This window comes from Pyrgilauda ruficollis, unplaced genomic scaffold, assembly GCF_017590135.1.
Source record: "Pyrgilauda ruficollis isolate IOZ18807 unplaced genomic scaffold, ASM1759013v1 scaffold36, whole genome shotgun sequence".
Lineage (NCBI taxonomy): Eukaryota > Metazoa > Chordata > Aves > Passeriformes > Passeridae > Pyrgilauda > Pyrgilauda ruficollis.
This window is the reverse complement of record NW_024525045.1, coordinates 6,718,442-6,735,042: the sequence shown is the minus strand read 5'-3', so window position 1 is coordinate 6,735,042 and position 16,601 is coordinate 6,718,442. Positions and strand designations below refer to the sequence as shown.

The following is a 16,601-nucleotide window of genomic DNA, read 5'->3' as shown; positions in this document are numbered from 1 at the left end:
GGGTGGGCCGGGCGCTCGGCGGGCGCGGAGCCGCGGCCGTGGCGTGGCGGCTCCGGCGGCTCCATCTCCGGGCCCGGGAGGAGGTGCCGAGCGCGGCGAGGCAGGTAAGGGGCGGCTGCGGGCGGGGCTGGGCCCCCGCCGGGCAGGTGGGACACCGCCTGGGGCGCGCCGCCGGGGAGCGCTGTGCCTGGTGCCCCGGTACGCCGCTGCCGTGTCCGCGGTGCTCCGCTGCCCCGGTAGGAGCTCGGCGGAGCAGGCGGGCGGTCGCTGCCGACGCCCGGGGACAGCGGGGGTGCGGCCCGCGCCCGGCTCCGAGAGGGGTGGCGGGAGCGCTGCGGGCGCGGAGCCTCGGCCGGCCCGGCCTGGCGGGCGGGGGCTCGGCCGGCGGCCCCTCAGCGGGGCCTCGGGGAGGGTCAGCCCTGCAGCCCTGCCGCCGGACGGGAGCGCGGGCCGGGGCCGGTGTGCGTGAGCCGGTGCCGGTGTGTGCGATCGGTGTGTGCGAGCGCTGCAGGGCAGGGGCTGGCTGGGCTCGTCCCCCTGCGAGTCCCTGCGTGTGCCCGCCTCGGCTGGCAGCGAGCGGCAGCGGGGCTGGACCGGGGCTGCTCCGGGTTCCGGGGCTACTCCGGGTTCCGGGACTGCTCCGGGTGCCGGGACTATACCGGGGCTGCTCCGGATACCGGGACTGCTCCGGGGCTGCTCCGGGTACCGGGACTGCTCTGGGGCTGCTCCGGGTACCGGGGCTGCCGCGGGTACCGGCACTTGCCATCCATCGTTGGCGGATACACTGTGGCCGCAGTGGAGTAACTTCGTGGATCCACCTGTTTCCTGATGCCTCTAGTCTTTAGCGTGTCCCGCAGCATCCTTTTCATCGCACGTACTTAACCTAGATATTTCTAGGGCCTTGAACCCACTTCTTAGTGTATTTCTGTGCTGCAGGTTCCCGAATAATAACCCTGAGCGTTTTGACAAGCGTGGGCTTCTCATTGGAGGTGTGTTCTGAGGTGGACATTGTCTTGGCCTTCGCGCAGAGTGTGGCTCTTAAAAAAAAGAGAACTAAACTCTGTGAAAGTGTGTTATAAAATGCCAGGAAGTAAGGAGTAAACAATGCATTTGTAAACACTGTAACCTGAATTTCTGGACTGATCACTTTACATAAAGCCTTTGAAATTACAGGGCAGGAAAAGCATGTGTAATGACTTTATATGCTTTTTATTTTGTCTGGCATTATAGTCTCAGATGGGCATCTGAGTACAGATCTTACATTTTCTCTTCTATGAATTTTACAAAGATATTTTTATGTGATGAAAAAACTAGTACTGAATAAGTGGCTCTATCTTTGACTAACTGCAAAAGCTGTCACATATAATAAATTATTGTGCCAGTATTACAATAGTAATGGGATATTAAACCAGCACATTTTGGCAGTAAGTAGCTGTAATACTTATGCCCTGTTTTGACGTCTCTAGAAGGAGGATTAGCTCAGACAGAATTTGTAGTGGGAGGGTGTGAGTGAGATGAAAAGCAAAAGCTGCTTAATTTTAATCTTCTCAAAAAGGTAACTACAAGTAGTGCACGTGGTTTAAACACATATGCTTCTTTTTAATGGCTTTTAATTGTAGTATCTTGATTATGTTGTATAAACTCAGTAGTGCTGAAATGCTACTTTTTATAAGATTCAGCCCATATTGAGCAAGCTCCCTGTTCTGGGGCAAAGAAAGCATTGAGGGACAGAGGTGTCATAGGAAGGTCTGACAACAGCAGAGCTGTAAAATGGCTTTGGTGTAAATGAGGCTGTGTCTGTACCTGTGCAGAGGTGTGCCTTGGGTTAGGCTGCAGGCTTTGACTTGTTAAAGACTTGTTTAACTTTTAAAAAACCTTAACTTGTTTAAATAGTTTAATTTTCATGATTGGGAACTTCATTTTCTCTAACAGCTTTCTTTTGTCTTCTGAGCTTATTTTTTTTTTGGGTCTAGTTTTAGAGGTGGGCATCTTGGAGTGAAGAAACACAAAAAGCAAAGCTTCATGGTATGCAAAATCACTGTCCCCCATGAAGTGTGCTTCCTCCAGTGGTTTTACAAGGAGATGTGTATTTTTACACCTACCATAACCTCCTTAGACAAACAAAACCTAAAGTGTCCTGTGAGGTTTCTTATGTATGTCTTTTTTTATTTTCACAATCTCATAGGAGACCTTTGAAACTAGACTTTTGGATGCTTTTTCTGGTGAAGTTGCAAATACTAAAAAGAAAAAAAAATATTTTACATATAAAGGCTTTGTGTCTGCATGTTATTGCCCAAAAAAATGAATGGTGGATTCATGTGGTTCTAAGTGTGGCTTTTACCTGGATTTATGGTCAGTTCTTGTTGCATATTCTTGTCATCTCCCCACAATTTTATCTTTTGGCCAACAATAGCATATTGATAATTAATTAAGTGGAAAACCACTGTGAGATATGTGTTGCTCACAAGCATACCTCACATGAGCATAGGAATTAAATGTTAATCCACCTACTAACATATGCTTTATGATTTAGATTTTTGGTTTATGATGGATGCTACAGAGGAGGTGGTGATACTTTAATTGTTCAGGAGGGTGGAGTCTTCAAGCCTGCCTCACCAAAGGGATGAAGGTGCTCTCTCAGGGAGCTTGGGAGTGTGCACAAAGTACACAGCTATTGCTTTGGCTGTTTAGAGAATCGTTTGATGAAGGAGGTATGAGCAGACTAAAAAAGATGGAGTTTGTTATAAGGAATGCAGGAAAGTTTTGGGAGTTACTGGTAGATAGTTACCAATAACGTGCAGGGAAAGATATTGTGGCAGCCAGACAGACACTAGAGCAGCACACACACAAATGATGCCAGACAGCATCAGGGGTGGGAAAAGAGCTGCTTAAAAAGAACCTCAGTGGTCCAAATGTTGGACAGAGAGTGGAGTTTGGGTCGGAACTGTCCCAGCGGTGCATCACATTCGGGAAGTGTTTGGACATGGCCTTTAATGTTGATTCCCTGGGAGAGGGAGGCAGTAAGTGAGCACTGATTCACATTCAGAAGGGTTTATTTAAAAAACTCTGGCTTGGGTGGTAAATTGTATACAAAAGAAAACTTTATATACAAAATGATATACAAAAGAAAATTTTGGAGCAAAAAGGGAAGAAATGTCAAATGCTTGGGAGGAGACTTAAATGTAGATTTCAAGCAAGATTTTTACTTGCATGGGTTTGAGTGTCATGGTAATTTTAATGGACTTGTATTAAAATATTGCAGTACTGATAAAATATGGTGCTTCAAAATGGATATTATTTTCTTTTACATGCTTTTGAAAATGCTTTCCTTAATAGGGAATGGAAATGCAGGCCAGTGTATGGCATAAATTACACAGAAACAGAATTGGAAACAGTTGGTCATAAAGCTCTGTAAATGAAGATAATGACAGAAGGTTTCTGTAGCAGTTTTCCAGGAGGATACTAGGAATGCTGTACAGACTGTGACATGCTTCATATTCTGTTAAAATCAGGCTGCACTTTGGTGAATCCCAAAGTGAGTCCCCTGAAGCAAGCATTTAGCTTTGCACACTATTTAGGGCAGAAGAATTTGGGAAATTTTATTGTCTAAAATTTGTAGGGGAGGATACATGAGTCTTGACTTAAGTCTGTGTAGGGGCACATGGCTTGTTTTGTTCCGTTTGGTTTAGAATTCAAAATTCATTGTTCTTGTTTGTCTTGAAAATATTAGATGTTCTCTGATTACAGCTGGGTGAGGCATTTTCTTGTTCAGTGAAGAAGCAGAAGAGTGGGAAGGTGTACTGTGACAAATGGCATTTACCATTCTTTTTGAAAAAACAGATAATGCCTGAATCATCAATGTAATGGTTCATCCTGAGCAGCAAGAAAGAGCTTTTTTTTTTTGTTTTCCATTGTGCAAGCTGATAATAGAAACATTTGCTAGGAGGTCTACAAAGGTGGATGGTAAGTGTGTGATTAGGCTCTAAGTGGTTCTGATGACAGGCAGAGGATTCAGAGCAAGATTGACAGGCTATTTCATATTGATTAGAGAAGTAAACTGGGTTTTGAAAAGCTAGACAGCTGGCATATTTCTAAAAAGTAACTGATTTTTGGAAGCTGAAATAATTAGGCTTATCTGTTTGTGCCACATGGTGAACACTTTCAGAACGGCTGTCTGGAAATACTCATCAGGGGTTGTTTCTCAGCTGATCCATTCATAGTTTCTACAGCCACCCAAAACTTTAGCATGAACCAAGAATGAAGTCAGTTTCCCCCCCAAACTGTCGCATTCACTGTTTCCCTTGTGAAAATAAAACCACAGACACCCCAGCTGTGTGTCAGGGTGTGCAATAATGAATGTCCCTGTGTCCTGCAAGATGCTGTGCTGTGCCTGGCTGATGCTGGCAGTGGCTGGTGGGGACCCTGCACACAGACAGCTGGTACCCTCAGTGGTTAATCGCTGTTAAAAGGACAGAGTGATGGCACTGGTTCTTGCACTTCGCCCTGTATTTCTCATGGTTTATTCTCACTCCCTGTGTCTGTGGTTGTAATGTTGGTTTGCTCGTGAGTCTGAACGCAGCCTTGTGGTTCTCTCAAGACCTTTGGGTACCTTCATGGGGAGCTTCTGTGGGCTGATAAAATGTAAAACCAGCTAAGCAAATAAAGCAACAGAACTGTAGGCAAAGGGCCTTTCCAAGGAAATGCTGGGACATGATATTGAATGCCAGCGCTGTTTACCTAAACCTATTTTATTTTTCCTTTTGAAGCAATAACTCTCCTGTCTGCACCTGTGTGTTCAGCTGTCTCTGGAAGATGATGTGTTCCTAGTGGTGAGCTTGTGCTGCTGCCATGAGGATCCAGGGAAGAGGCAGGCATGCCCTTTTGCCAGCAGCATGGCAGTTTTCCCGGTGTGGTGCCTGTGTTATTCCCCATTCAGCTCTCAAGCAGCCAGACGAGTTGGCAGCTGTGCAGAGTGCTGTGGGGAGGAAAGGGCAGCAGAAAATGCTGACTGTGTGCTAATGCATCTGTGTAATCACCATTCTGGGGTTAGATTGCAGGAAGATGACAAAACTGCTGAATAAAGTATGTTTAATCTTTTTTTTTTCCTCTCCGGTATGAGTTGCAGTGGGTAAGAGTAGAATGTGTGGAGAAGCACAAGTTTTCCATTTGGAACAGAAATGTATATCTGCCCTGTAATTTTGAATCCTTGAGATTTTATGGAAGTGGTTGAATGTAGAAGTTTTGGGTGACCTGACATATAAAACCAGGATGGAACAGATCTCATGCAGGCCTATAGGCAGAAGAAAAATCTTTTGGGATGAGGGTCAAAATATAGCTTGAACACAAGGATAGGATAGAGTAGAAATGTGATGGGTAAAAATCAATGTCATTCCTTTCATCCCTCTTGCAACATTTAACAGGTTGTTGCACTGTCATTTTTCATATCTATAATTAAGCTAATTTAGTAAAATTGTATTTTACTGCCTGGAAAGCTCTGGAAATCAGCAGATGTAAAATGGTGCATTTTAGGGTGAGAGTGGCGAGTGGTGCATTTCTCCCTGACAGCTGTGGGGCAATGGCTGGGGCACTGGGTTCAAATTCTGGCAGTTCTCCAGAGGGTGAGTGTGAAGGACCACGTGAAGATGGGGCACAAGACAGGATGGAGAGAGGGCTGAAGAGATAAAGTGCCCCCAAATCAATTCAGTTTGGATACTGTGAGCAAATCAGCCTGTGTGGGCCCCTGAGGACAGTGTGGGTGTAACCTCCACCTGCAGAGTATGAATGTGTGAGGTAGGGTATAAACTGACCCAGTATAAGGTCATTTGGAATTAAAAGAAATACAGATTTGGGAACTCGGATCACATTCTGAAATCCAAATCTAAACTGAGTGGAAGAGCTGACAAGCAGTGAAAAATACTGTCCTTAATACTAACATCATCTTGAACATTACATGGGATAAATTTGACTCAGTGTGGGAAGATAAGCATTTTTGTGTTTATGAACTTTCTTCACTGATCTGTTTATTCAACTTGTCTTCCCTGGTTGATCACAGCTAGCTTTGAGTGCATCCCTGCAATGTTTACTTTCAAAGTTAGTGCCAGAAGAAGGTATTTGCCTCAGGACACAGCCCCTGACACTGGGGCAGAGGGAGGCAGATTCCTGCTCAGAGGAAACAGGCACAGGGGAGTGTTATAGCAGGAGATGGAGTTGTTCAAACAATTAAAACTGTAAGAAAGTAAAACCTTAACTTAAAAACAACCCCCAAAAATCATTTAATGATTTAAGCATTTTAACTCCTTTGCCTATGTGTGCTTTTTGGAGCTGTGATGTTATCTGATCAGCCACTGGCTGTGATCTGGGGGTGATTAGGATCTATGCTTATAGTTATGAGCATATGGTATATGGTTTTAAAATGGTAAGTTTTAAATAATTACATTCTGGTGCTGTTTCTTAAGAATTATTTAATTATCGCTATGTTCTAGAAATGTTTTGCTTCCAGTTAATATTCAGTTCTGGCCTGGAGCCATCAAAATCATAAGGTTTCCTTCAAGTTTCATAATACTGTTAAAATAGAGGTGCTCAGTTTCCTTTAAGGAAGTAAAAGAACTTCCTTTGGTTTTGTTTTTACTTTCTCTGCAGTTCAGAGGCTTGTATGGCCTATTATTGCATAGGAGAAGGAGTAGGAATATGGGGACGTTCCTGAAGTGCATAACAGAGCGTTGGGCTTGTGACAGATTTTCCTGGGTATTAAAATTTGGTTCAAGCAGAGCCTCCAAAGTGATGTGCTGGACTGATGGGTTGGTATTGACTTCAAGTTTTCTAAGACTTCCACACAGTAGTGTAGAACTTGATCTTATTTCCAGCCAAAAAGAGGTAATCAAAGCCAGATCAAAACACTTACTGAAAAGTTTGTGTGAACTGAAGAATCTCTTGAACTAAGGGTTTACGTGGACCAAAAGAAACCAAAGTTAAGGACACCTACTCCTGGAAATATTTCATGATCTCACACATTTGCTGTTCAAATGAGTAAACCACATGAGACCTATAAAGTCATAGCTGGAAAACCAAAGGCCAAAGCTTGGGGACTTTCAACAATTCATAAAAGGAATATCAAAAGAAGAGAAGAGGTTTTAAGCTAGCAAAGGAACTGCAGTGGTCAGTGGTCTCTTTAATACTTAAGATTAGGGTATGCCAGGAAGTCTGACTTTTTAAACAGGGGAATGGCTTGTGATCCATTGTTACTTGAAATCTGTTGAAAGCTTTGTCATTTGACAGATTTTATTGTAGATTGGATTTTATTGGTAGACTGTAACACAGCAGAGAAGCTTCTCTGTGGTCTGAGGGAAGCAGTCCATGCTGTATCTTGTTCTGTCCAAAATGCAGCTTCAGATTCCAGCCCACATCCATCTTCAGGGATTGTGCTGCGCTCGGCGCCCTTAGAGCAGCCTTGGCTATGCCAAGCAGACATCTGTGCTGAAGGAGTTCAGAGGTTCCTGTGGGTGCTCTGTGGCACCTTTCCTGTGTGTTTTCCATGCTGTGGAGCACAGCTCAGGCATGGAGGTTCCTGCCTGGGTTCTGAGCCCCCAGAGTGAACATAGCATCAGTGACTAAAAGGGAGAGGATGTGTGAGCTGGCAAGTGTGAATTTTGCTGCTGACCACTGTTTTGTCCTCTGCTCTAAACAGATGTCCAAATCTGTGAGAAAGCAGAACATAAAGGGGTCTGCAGACAGCTTGGATTAAACATTCCATAATTGTTTCTATGTGCAGCCCTGCTTTTTTCTCTTTGTTTACTGTCTGAACTAATTTAGACTTTTGTTAGGTTCCTCCAGGCAGGGGCATGTCATCCCTGTGTCCTGGCTGATGGGAACACTGGATATTCTGTGTAAATAGGCCAGTGGGGCTGGTAGGAGCAAAAATGCCTTTGCTGTCAGGGTGCTGCCAGAGCCTGGGCATGAAGGCAAAAAGCTGCCTCCAAGCTGAGTCTCTAAAGGGAAAGTGTTCTGGAGAAAAAGAGACTGGATTTATAGTGGTTTTATTTATTTATTTTTCATGAAAGGATGTGGAGGATGTGGAAATAGTATCTGAATTGCAGCTGTTGAGAACTTCTCTCACATATGCTGATAATTCTAGGAATAGCAGAGAGGATGGAGAAGGAAAAGGGTGTTCTGGGGCAATGATTTCATCCCCAAAGAATCAGATGCAGTACCTTTTCTTTATAGTACCTTTTATTTTGAAATTATGGTATTCTTAATCTCTGAATTAATTAATGCATTTACTTATATTTTTCTTATTAATAGTTCTAGGAACCACTGATTATGTAGAAACTGCAGTACTGATCTTGTTTAGTGACTTCATGTCAGAAATTATTGTCCTTGGTCTAAAAAAAGTCCCTGTCTTGGTATTCAAGTGTTTATAAGGGTATTCACAACTCCCAATTATGGTATTTCTTCCAAAAGTACTTGAGTTGTCAGAAGAATTTGGTTTTAGAAATGTTTCTTTGCAAGACAATCAGTGGTCAGAGTACAGGGAGGTAAGATGACACACGTAAATGGTTTGCTGTGCAAGGGTGAAAAAACCAATTAAAATCCAACGCTTAATGATCTTTGCATGCTTTTTTAACAGCTCCCATACTAATTTTTTTAACTCAATTATGTTTGTTCAAGATAACATGGGCATCATTTCATCAGAAAATTGATGTAAGAAAATTCCAGAAACTGAGAGATTGCTGGCTGCAGAATAAGTCAACTTCCAATGCTGTGAAACTCATAAAGAATAGTTGCAGTGTTCTAATGTTACACTGCATTAACTATAACATTAATGCACAAAACTTGAACATAGGTGTCTCTGTGTGACTGTGTTTCTTGACCAGTTTCAGGAGATTCATAGACTGGTGGGTTCTAAGTTCAGTAAAATGAGTACATTCTAAAGGACTTAGACTGGCAAAATCAAATGCAAACCCAAACTATGCAAACACTTGTTCTGCTCACATCCCTTAGCATCTGGTATCTGAGAGAAGGCGGCTCCTAATGGTGACTGAGTAGGACAGAACTGGAAAGAAGGAAACAGCCCTCTGAAGGATGCAAGCTGAAGGTGGCTTTTCCAGCATTTCCAGTGTAAAGCTTTACGAGAGTCCTGCTCAAACTTGAAAGCTGCTTAGGAGAAAGAGGTGTTTAAAATGAACAAAACCAGTTCGTCTGCTTGTGCACCTTGAGGTCTAAAAGCTCAGATTTTGGAGTCAAGAGAACCTTGATTTTGAGAGCAGTGGATTATCTTTGAGGTGTGCCAATGTTCAGCCTGGCTGCTGGTCCCTTCATCACTTCTATGTGCTCAGCACTCATCAGGCTTACTAAATTCAGGGGTAAATCTGCTGCACAGGGAAGGTCAGTGCTGTACTGAGGGGCAGAATTGTTCAAGTAAGATCTGTTTGATCCCTTGGCTTGTGTGAAGTGGGAGCTCATGCTGCTCACTTGAAAGACTGGGCAGTACTTTGCAGGACCAGCCGTGCCAGTATGGGGATTTTAGAACTGCCTAGGTAAGGAGGAAACTTGCTGACAGAAGACAAGAAAAAATTGGATGAGGATATTTTAATGTGCTAAAATATATATTAAACTTCAATATCTTTGCTGTTTTTCTCTTAAAATCTGATACTTGTTGGTAAAATGTTAAGTAATCAAAAAATAAAACTATTTTATAAGTAACTGTTAGTTTTTACATATTAACATGTAGCCATGTCCTGCTGGACAGGCACTGCTTCTTGCTCTTTCCATGCTTTACTTGTGGAGTGGTACAAATTGCCTTTTTTATCAGGGCTTTATCTTTACTTAGGTGGTTTTTTTTTTTTTTTTGTTTGTTTGTTTGTTTTTGTTTCATGAGACTGCTAACATGTTCGTACTTTCCATTGAGTTTTGTGTGTCCTGTGGTTACTGACTTCCAGTTTCACTCATGGGGTGGGGGGGCTAACATGAATAACACTACTGAGCAGGTTTTATGTAATATTTTCAATGATGAGCCAGTTTTACTCTTTTTAGAAATGCATTTATTTGCACCAAGTGTTATGACATATTTTTCTTAAATGCTATTAAAAAAAAAGCGTATGTTTCTTGTTTTTTTCCAATGGGGAAATGGAGAGTTGTGCTGAACAGTATCACAGATGCTGTGTTACTTTGTGATGCTGTGCAAAATGCACCCTTGGTGTTGCAGGGATCATATTGAAATTGCTGCTGCTACAGTGACTGCAGGGGTTTTGTGAGGGTTTCCTCACCGTGACAATTACAAGCATCAGTAACTAAGCAGGTCATGCTGACCAGGGAATTGGTTCTGCTGCATGTTCCCATTTCCACTCTGCTCTGGTTCTTGCCACGGGTCTTTATAGCTCTGGTCCATTTGGTCATGACCAGAAAATCCCAGCCACTGCTTTGCATTCCTGCAGGAAAAAATTGCAAATCACTTGAAGTGCCAAAGAAGAGGGTTGACTTGTGCCATTTGCTGACACAACTATTTTCTGTAGTTGCTAATTCAAGAGTATGAGCTCACTGTCTGAAGTTGTCTGGGGGCTGGACTTGTGAGTAGATGAAAAATGTGCCTGGAAGGCTGCTGCCCAGTGGCTGGGGAGTGATTGGTGGAGCACCACAAGTTAAAGTCAAGGCAGAACTTTTCATTATAACTGTATCAGGAGCTGTCACCTTCAATCCAGATGTCTTCAAAACAGGTTTTGTCAAAAAATAAGCCTACAGATACAGATGAAAAGCAAAAGATATATAAAAAAGGAATGATAGTTAAAATCTCTTATGCAGTGTAGAGATATCAGAGTAATGGGTGGGTCCCTCTGTTATTCTGTGACCTTTTCTAAAACTATCTATGAATTCTACTCGCAATAACCTTATATTGTCTGTGGGATTTTTGTTCTTCCTTCTACACGCTATAAGCTTGCTCCAAAATACACTTTTCTCTGTCTTTGGCACATAATTATATACGGACTGAGCACTGCCTTCCTTTTGGGGCAAAGTCTCCATTTGTCTTTGCTGTTTTTTTCATTGTGACCACTTTTGCTCTCTAATGTTTCAGTAGACAATGTCATTTTGATGTAGCACATCAGATAAATACAGTAATTTTATTGAGGCAGACTTTGAGGAGTACTATTGATTATTTATGGAGACATGCTGTTTTAATCAAGTAAATTCATTTAAGCTGTCATGGTGAGTCAGTATAACTCTGTGCTTATGCTTCATGCTGGAGAGTAGGTTTGTATTATAGATGATGCTGGTGATTTAGAGGATATAACAGCATCAGTGACTTGGCACAGGAGTTTGGCAGTGCTGGTTTAGTGTCTCATATAATCTCAAGTGCTTTAAAAGCATTGATGTAAAGTTATTTTCAGGGCCTGACTTATAAAGAAGTGTAGCCAGTCGAGAAATGCCTTGACTCTGGTTTGCTGAGTTGCTGGTGCTGCCAGGGGGAGGTTCTGTGTGATGCCCTGGCTGGCAGAAGGGAGGTTAGTGCTGCCAGCTGCTCTGCCTCGCCTGGGCTCCAGGCTGCCTGTCTCTCTCCCAGCATTTCTGGGTAGTTACCAATTTTTCCTGACTCCCTGGCCTGGTCTTCAACCATAAGGCTGTTTTTACCTTTGTGTGAGCATGCAGTAACACCTTACACCAGCACTCGTGTGAGATTAGGTAAATACTGAGGGTGCTCTAAGTGCTGTGAGTCATTCTGGCATGTTTTGATGACTTGAGATTTTGGATTGTGTTTAAAAGGAAAAGTTCCATTCTGTGGATGGGTATTAGGTAGGTATGCTGCAAAAAGTGGCTGAGAAGTACCTTTTACTTGCCTGCATTTCAATGCAGGATGCTTTTTAAATGGCTATCCTTATGATTTTCTAAACTGTTTAATATTAGTGTGACTGAAATGTTTGGAGTTGTAAAGGTCATCTTTATCAATTACTGTATTTATAGAAGCAGAATTGTGGAATTGTTTAGGTTGGAAAAGGTCAAGCCCAACTGTTCCCCCAGCACTGCCAAACCCACGAGCAAACCCTGTCCCTGAGCACCACATCTACAGGTCTGTTAAATCCCTCCAGGGATGGTGCCTCCACCACTGCCCTGGGCAGCCTGTGAGGAAATTTTTCCTAATATCCAATCTAAACGTCCCTGTCTCAGAGATGAGCATCAATCACTGCATTTTGGGCAGAAGCTGCTGCTCCTGGCAGCGAGTTCACCTCGCTGTGGTGCTCAGTGCCCTGCAAAAGCAGTGAGCACTTCCTTGGCTCTGAACCACGTTCCTGCAGCCAGCGAGGTGCTGCTGTCAGTTGCTGGTGGGATTGCCTTTGCTGTTGATGCAAGCATCCCTTCATGGTGTGGAGATGTTGAAGCTGGGCAGGACCTGTGCTCTGGGCAAACACGTGAAGATCAGCAGTGCCTGAATGTCAGGTTAGCAGGGGATGCTCTGCAGTGCTCCTGCTCTCTGACAGTCTGTCCTGGACACCCCAGATGTGTTCTGCTGTGTGGTTTGTTTTGTTTCATCTGCATGTAAAAATAGTTTAGTGGGAAGATAAGGTTGGTTTGCTTTTATTTCTCCCCCCTCCATGCGTTGTTTTATATTTTTTTAGCTTGCCAATTCTCCCTTCAGTGAGTGCCACAATGGTTATTGTGCTGCCCAGTGAGCTCTGCCCTGGGAGCTCCTCGTGTGCCAGCCTGGAGGAGCAGAGGCTGCAGGACTCAGTCTCACATCCCTTCACCTGCTTCCCTGCAGCCTCTTGCCGGGGAGGAGCTGATGGCAAATTGTGTTGACAGGCTTTTAATTAACAGCTTCTCAGCAGGAGCTGTTCCTATGCCTCGTAAGTCACAACAGAGCAACTTTTAATTTGTTGGCAAGCCAAAGTATATTCAAAAGAAAAATCTTTCCACTTGGTAATTTCTTGAATGATGCCTTTCACACTCAATGTTTTAAAGCTTCTGATCTTGCAATTAAGGCTTGAAGCTCATTAAGCTTACTCAGGCAAACATTTTGCTAATATGAAGTGTGTAAGATCTCCTATTTTTCAGTCTTTAATTTTCTTCTTTTTTGTGGCAGCTTTATTTTGTGCAACAACAGTATTAATCTGTGTAGACTGCGCAAGACCTCTTGTTCCTGAGAGCTTTTGAAAAGGTTTACCTTCTCCTTCCTGCTAAGTCTATTTTTTGCTTTTTCCTGTGGTTCCTTCTGTTGTCCCATCTGTTTGGTTGAACTGCTTTATTCTCTCCTGGTGTTTGACATACACTAATCCTTTTACCTTCTATCCTTCACAGCTTTGTTGAATTGCAGTGTGTAGTTCAGTTTTGCGTCTGCCTGCCCTTCACTAGGATGTTCAAGGATGAGCTATGATTTTTTGAAATTGAGAGCTGTTAAACATTGTTCCTTCCAACTTTCCCCCTCCCTCTCTTTTTACTTTATTTTTATTACTGCTTGCACATGCCATTTATGGTGCTGTTAGCCTTTGGGAAAAATACTGTAATGACTCTGGTTTCTTGCTTCTCAGAATCTCCAGATCTTTCTATTTTTCCACAGTTTCCAAAAGCTGTAAAGGTAGTTGTCCAAGTAAAATGAGATGGAAAGACCTCAGTCTTGCAAAATATATGTGTGTAATGGATTTCACTTAGTGCAGTCACACAACTATTTTCAAGACCAAACCCCAGTGGATAAAATAAGTTCAGTGATCCCTGAGATCTTTTCAAATACCAGTAAGAAAATTAATTGGGGGGGGAAGGGAGTGGTGTAGAAAATATCAGAATTTTGAGGTTGTGGTTTTATCAGCACTCAGAGATGAAAATCTTGCTAAGATGGTTAGTTTTTGGAGTCCAGAAGAGTTTTGGTAAGCAAATATGTGTTAATTACATGTGTATGTAAGACTTGTCATTTTCAAAAGCAGGAAAAATAAAGAGAGGCCTCTTTCTGTGAGGAAATAAGTTCTTGGGCAAAAAGAAACGGTGGAGGGGAAAAAAAGTTACTTTCTGTCAACAGGTTTGAATGTTCTGTCATAAACAGAACTCAGTTCAAAGGATCTGGGAATCTCAGAAGATTTCTTTCAAGACAAACCAATTTCCTGCAGCACACTGTTGGTGCTAGGAGGAGGCATCTCTTGCACATAAGAGCAGCTGGTTGTTTAAAAAAGAAAAAAAGGCATGTAAGGGGGGAGAGCAACCCCCTCTCATCCCTTATATAGAGCAGTTTTCCACAGGAGAGCGTACATCTGTGAAAACAGGCCACTTGAGCAGATTCTGTACTCTTCAGAATGTCATTTTGCAAGGAAAAGTGTGCTTGGATGTTTTCAGGAGAGGGCTTGGGTTTTTTTTTGTATTTTTATTTTTGCAATGACTAACAACTGCTGAGGCTTAATTACTTTTTTGCTTACTGTGTAGTGGGACTGACAGCTTTTCTCTACTCTTTATTATCTTAAGAATTGTGAATGCGAGTATTAACTCTGTGTTATCAGGAGCAAGCTTAATTTTATGGAAAATAGAAATCTTTTTTATTTACCTAAAAGTTTTGTTGTGGAAATACAGTTACCTGTATTACCCTGTTGTTAGGGTGAAGGCAACTTCTCCATTTTGTTGTTGCCAATTTGAATTGCCTTGTGTTCTTACCTTTATAGAATAACTGATGCTTCCACATCTGAAATATATATTTGCCGCTATTTTGTTGTTTGCAGGAACCACAGATATCTGAAGATGAAACCATGAAGAGCAAGCAGAGTGAATAATAATGCTTTTCCGAAACCGTTTTCTGTTCTTGCTGGCCTTGGCAGCCTTGTTAGCCTTTTTGAGCCTCAGTCTGCAATTCTGTAAGTGTCCTCATGCTTTGTTTTCCACATATGGTGGTCTGTGTGTTTAAAATTGCCATGATTACATGATGTTTAAGCATTCTTTCCTTATTGAAATACTTGGGGTTTATTTTGGGGTTTTTTTGTTTGTTTGTAAGGAATTTTGATTGCTTGTTTTAAAAAAAAAGTAAGAAGCAGTTTTGTGTGCTGTGTAGGAATCTATACGATCTAGAGAGTTCAAATCAGGCTACTGTATTAAAAAAAAAATTGCATTTTGTAGTGCAGTTAAGTAATTGAGTGTGATTGACTCCTTCCATGAAAGCAGGCAAACGACATTGGAGTGAAAACTGCTGCAATTCCTATTTCACATTGCATCAGACCAGATGGGATTTAGGAAAGTGCTGTGAGAGGTTTGAGTGCTGGAACTTCTCCTGATTTGTACCCTCCCATCAGGGAACTTCAGGCATTTGGATTGGTTCATCAAAAGTGGTCAGTTTGTTCGAGAGCAGATAAATTGCTGTAAAACAATGTTAAAATTGTAAAACAGTGTTGTGCTTCAGGTGGGTCAGTGCAGAGGGCCCTGGTGGCTGAGCAGGAGGTGGTGCTGAAGGCGGATGGGCACTGCGCCCTGCGCCTGATCATCACCTGCTGCAGCAGAGGAACACTTACAGGTCAAGCCATGTTTTGTGGTAATGTGGTTTGTACTAATTAATGCACAGCAATGTAGTGAGTTGCTGTTAGAAGGCAAGTAAAAGTACAGCCCATAGGACAGGATAACATTCTTTGTTGTTGTTGTCACCTTTCATTGTGTTTTACTGAGCACAGTCCTTCTGGGCTGTGCTTTTTTCTGCACAGTGTAAAAACCCCCAAACCCAAAAGATTACATTGGAATGTGTCTTTTGTCCATGACAGACAACTTAAAAAAAGGGAGGGAGAGAAGGTGAAAGAAACTTTGTGGTTTTCTACTGTTATTTTAGTGTGCTCATTTGCATGTCATAAAGGGACCTGTGGCTCTGAATTGCTTCTTCAGCCTCCTCTGGGCACCAGCCAGGGGTCTGATTGCAGCTTTTTTTGCCCTTTAGGCTCGTTATAGCTCTGTCCTTGATGCTGTAGGGTTGGTTTTGAATTGTGCATAGGGTGAAGGTCCTGGAGGAGCTGCAGCTGAAACATGAAACTGAATTGTTAACTAAATGAGTTTTATTTAGAGATGAGGAGGTAGGCATTTAGGAGAGTGAATCACATTTCATCTAAAGATAAAATGATTTTCTGCTTAATTAGAACATAACATTTCTGCTAGAGATAAGGATGTTTGAGAAGTGCTTAAAAAAGCATGTAAGCTGCAGCAGGCAGCCAAGGTGGAGCTCAGTGCCAATACCAACAGTGATACAGAGACCTTTACACCATGAGAGCTGCAGTACAGTCCGCTGGGAGCCAAGACATTCAGGTAGCCTCATACGTTAACTTCTGCCAGCTTCAGGATGTAGAGCAAGTCCAAACTTGGAGCAAAGTCCATCTCCACAGCAAAACCAAAACTCTCTTGGATCACCTTGTGCTTCTAGGTGAGCTGTGCCAGCTGGGCAGCCTGCAGCTCAGCAGCTTCGGGTGAGTTACCAGTGCTATCACTTGTTGTTGCTTTATCAGGAGCTTTGTCACAGCCTCATCAGTGCCTGTTTCTGTCAGGAAACACTGTTTTTTCACATCCTCAGAATGTTGGACTTTGGGATTGGTGAGTCTGGCTGGTCTCAGCATTCTTCAACACCAAAATTAGCATGAACCCCTCCTTCTCCATCCAACACTTAAAACTTCTTT

General features: G+C 42.8%; 1 protein-coding gene across 1 annotated transcript in view; it reads left to right on the top strand.

Moving 5' to 3' along the window:
* Window positions 1-9: 9 nt before the first annotated feature.
* Window positions 10-16,601, top strand: part of PXYLP1 (2-phosphoxylose phosphatase 1) — a 48,415-nt gene continuing 31,823 nt past the window's right edge. Inside the window, exons 1-2 of the mRNA XM_041475711.1 lie at window positions 10-104; window positions 14,682-14,813. Coding sequence (XP_041331645.1) covers window positions 14,735-14,813 — 79 coding nt within the window. The 5' untranslated portion in view covers window positions 10-104; window positions 14,682-14,734. The remainder of the gene's footprint in view (window positions 105-14,681; window positions 14,814-16,601) is intronic.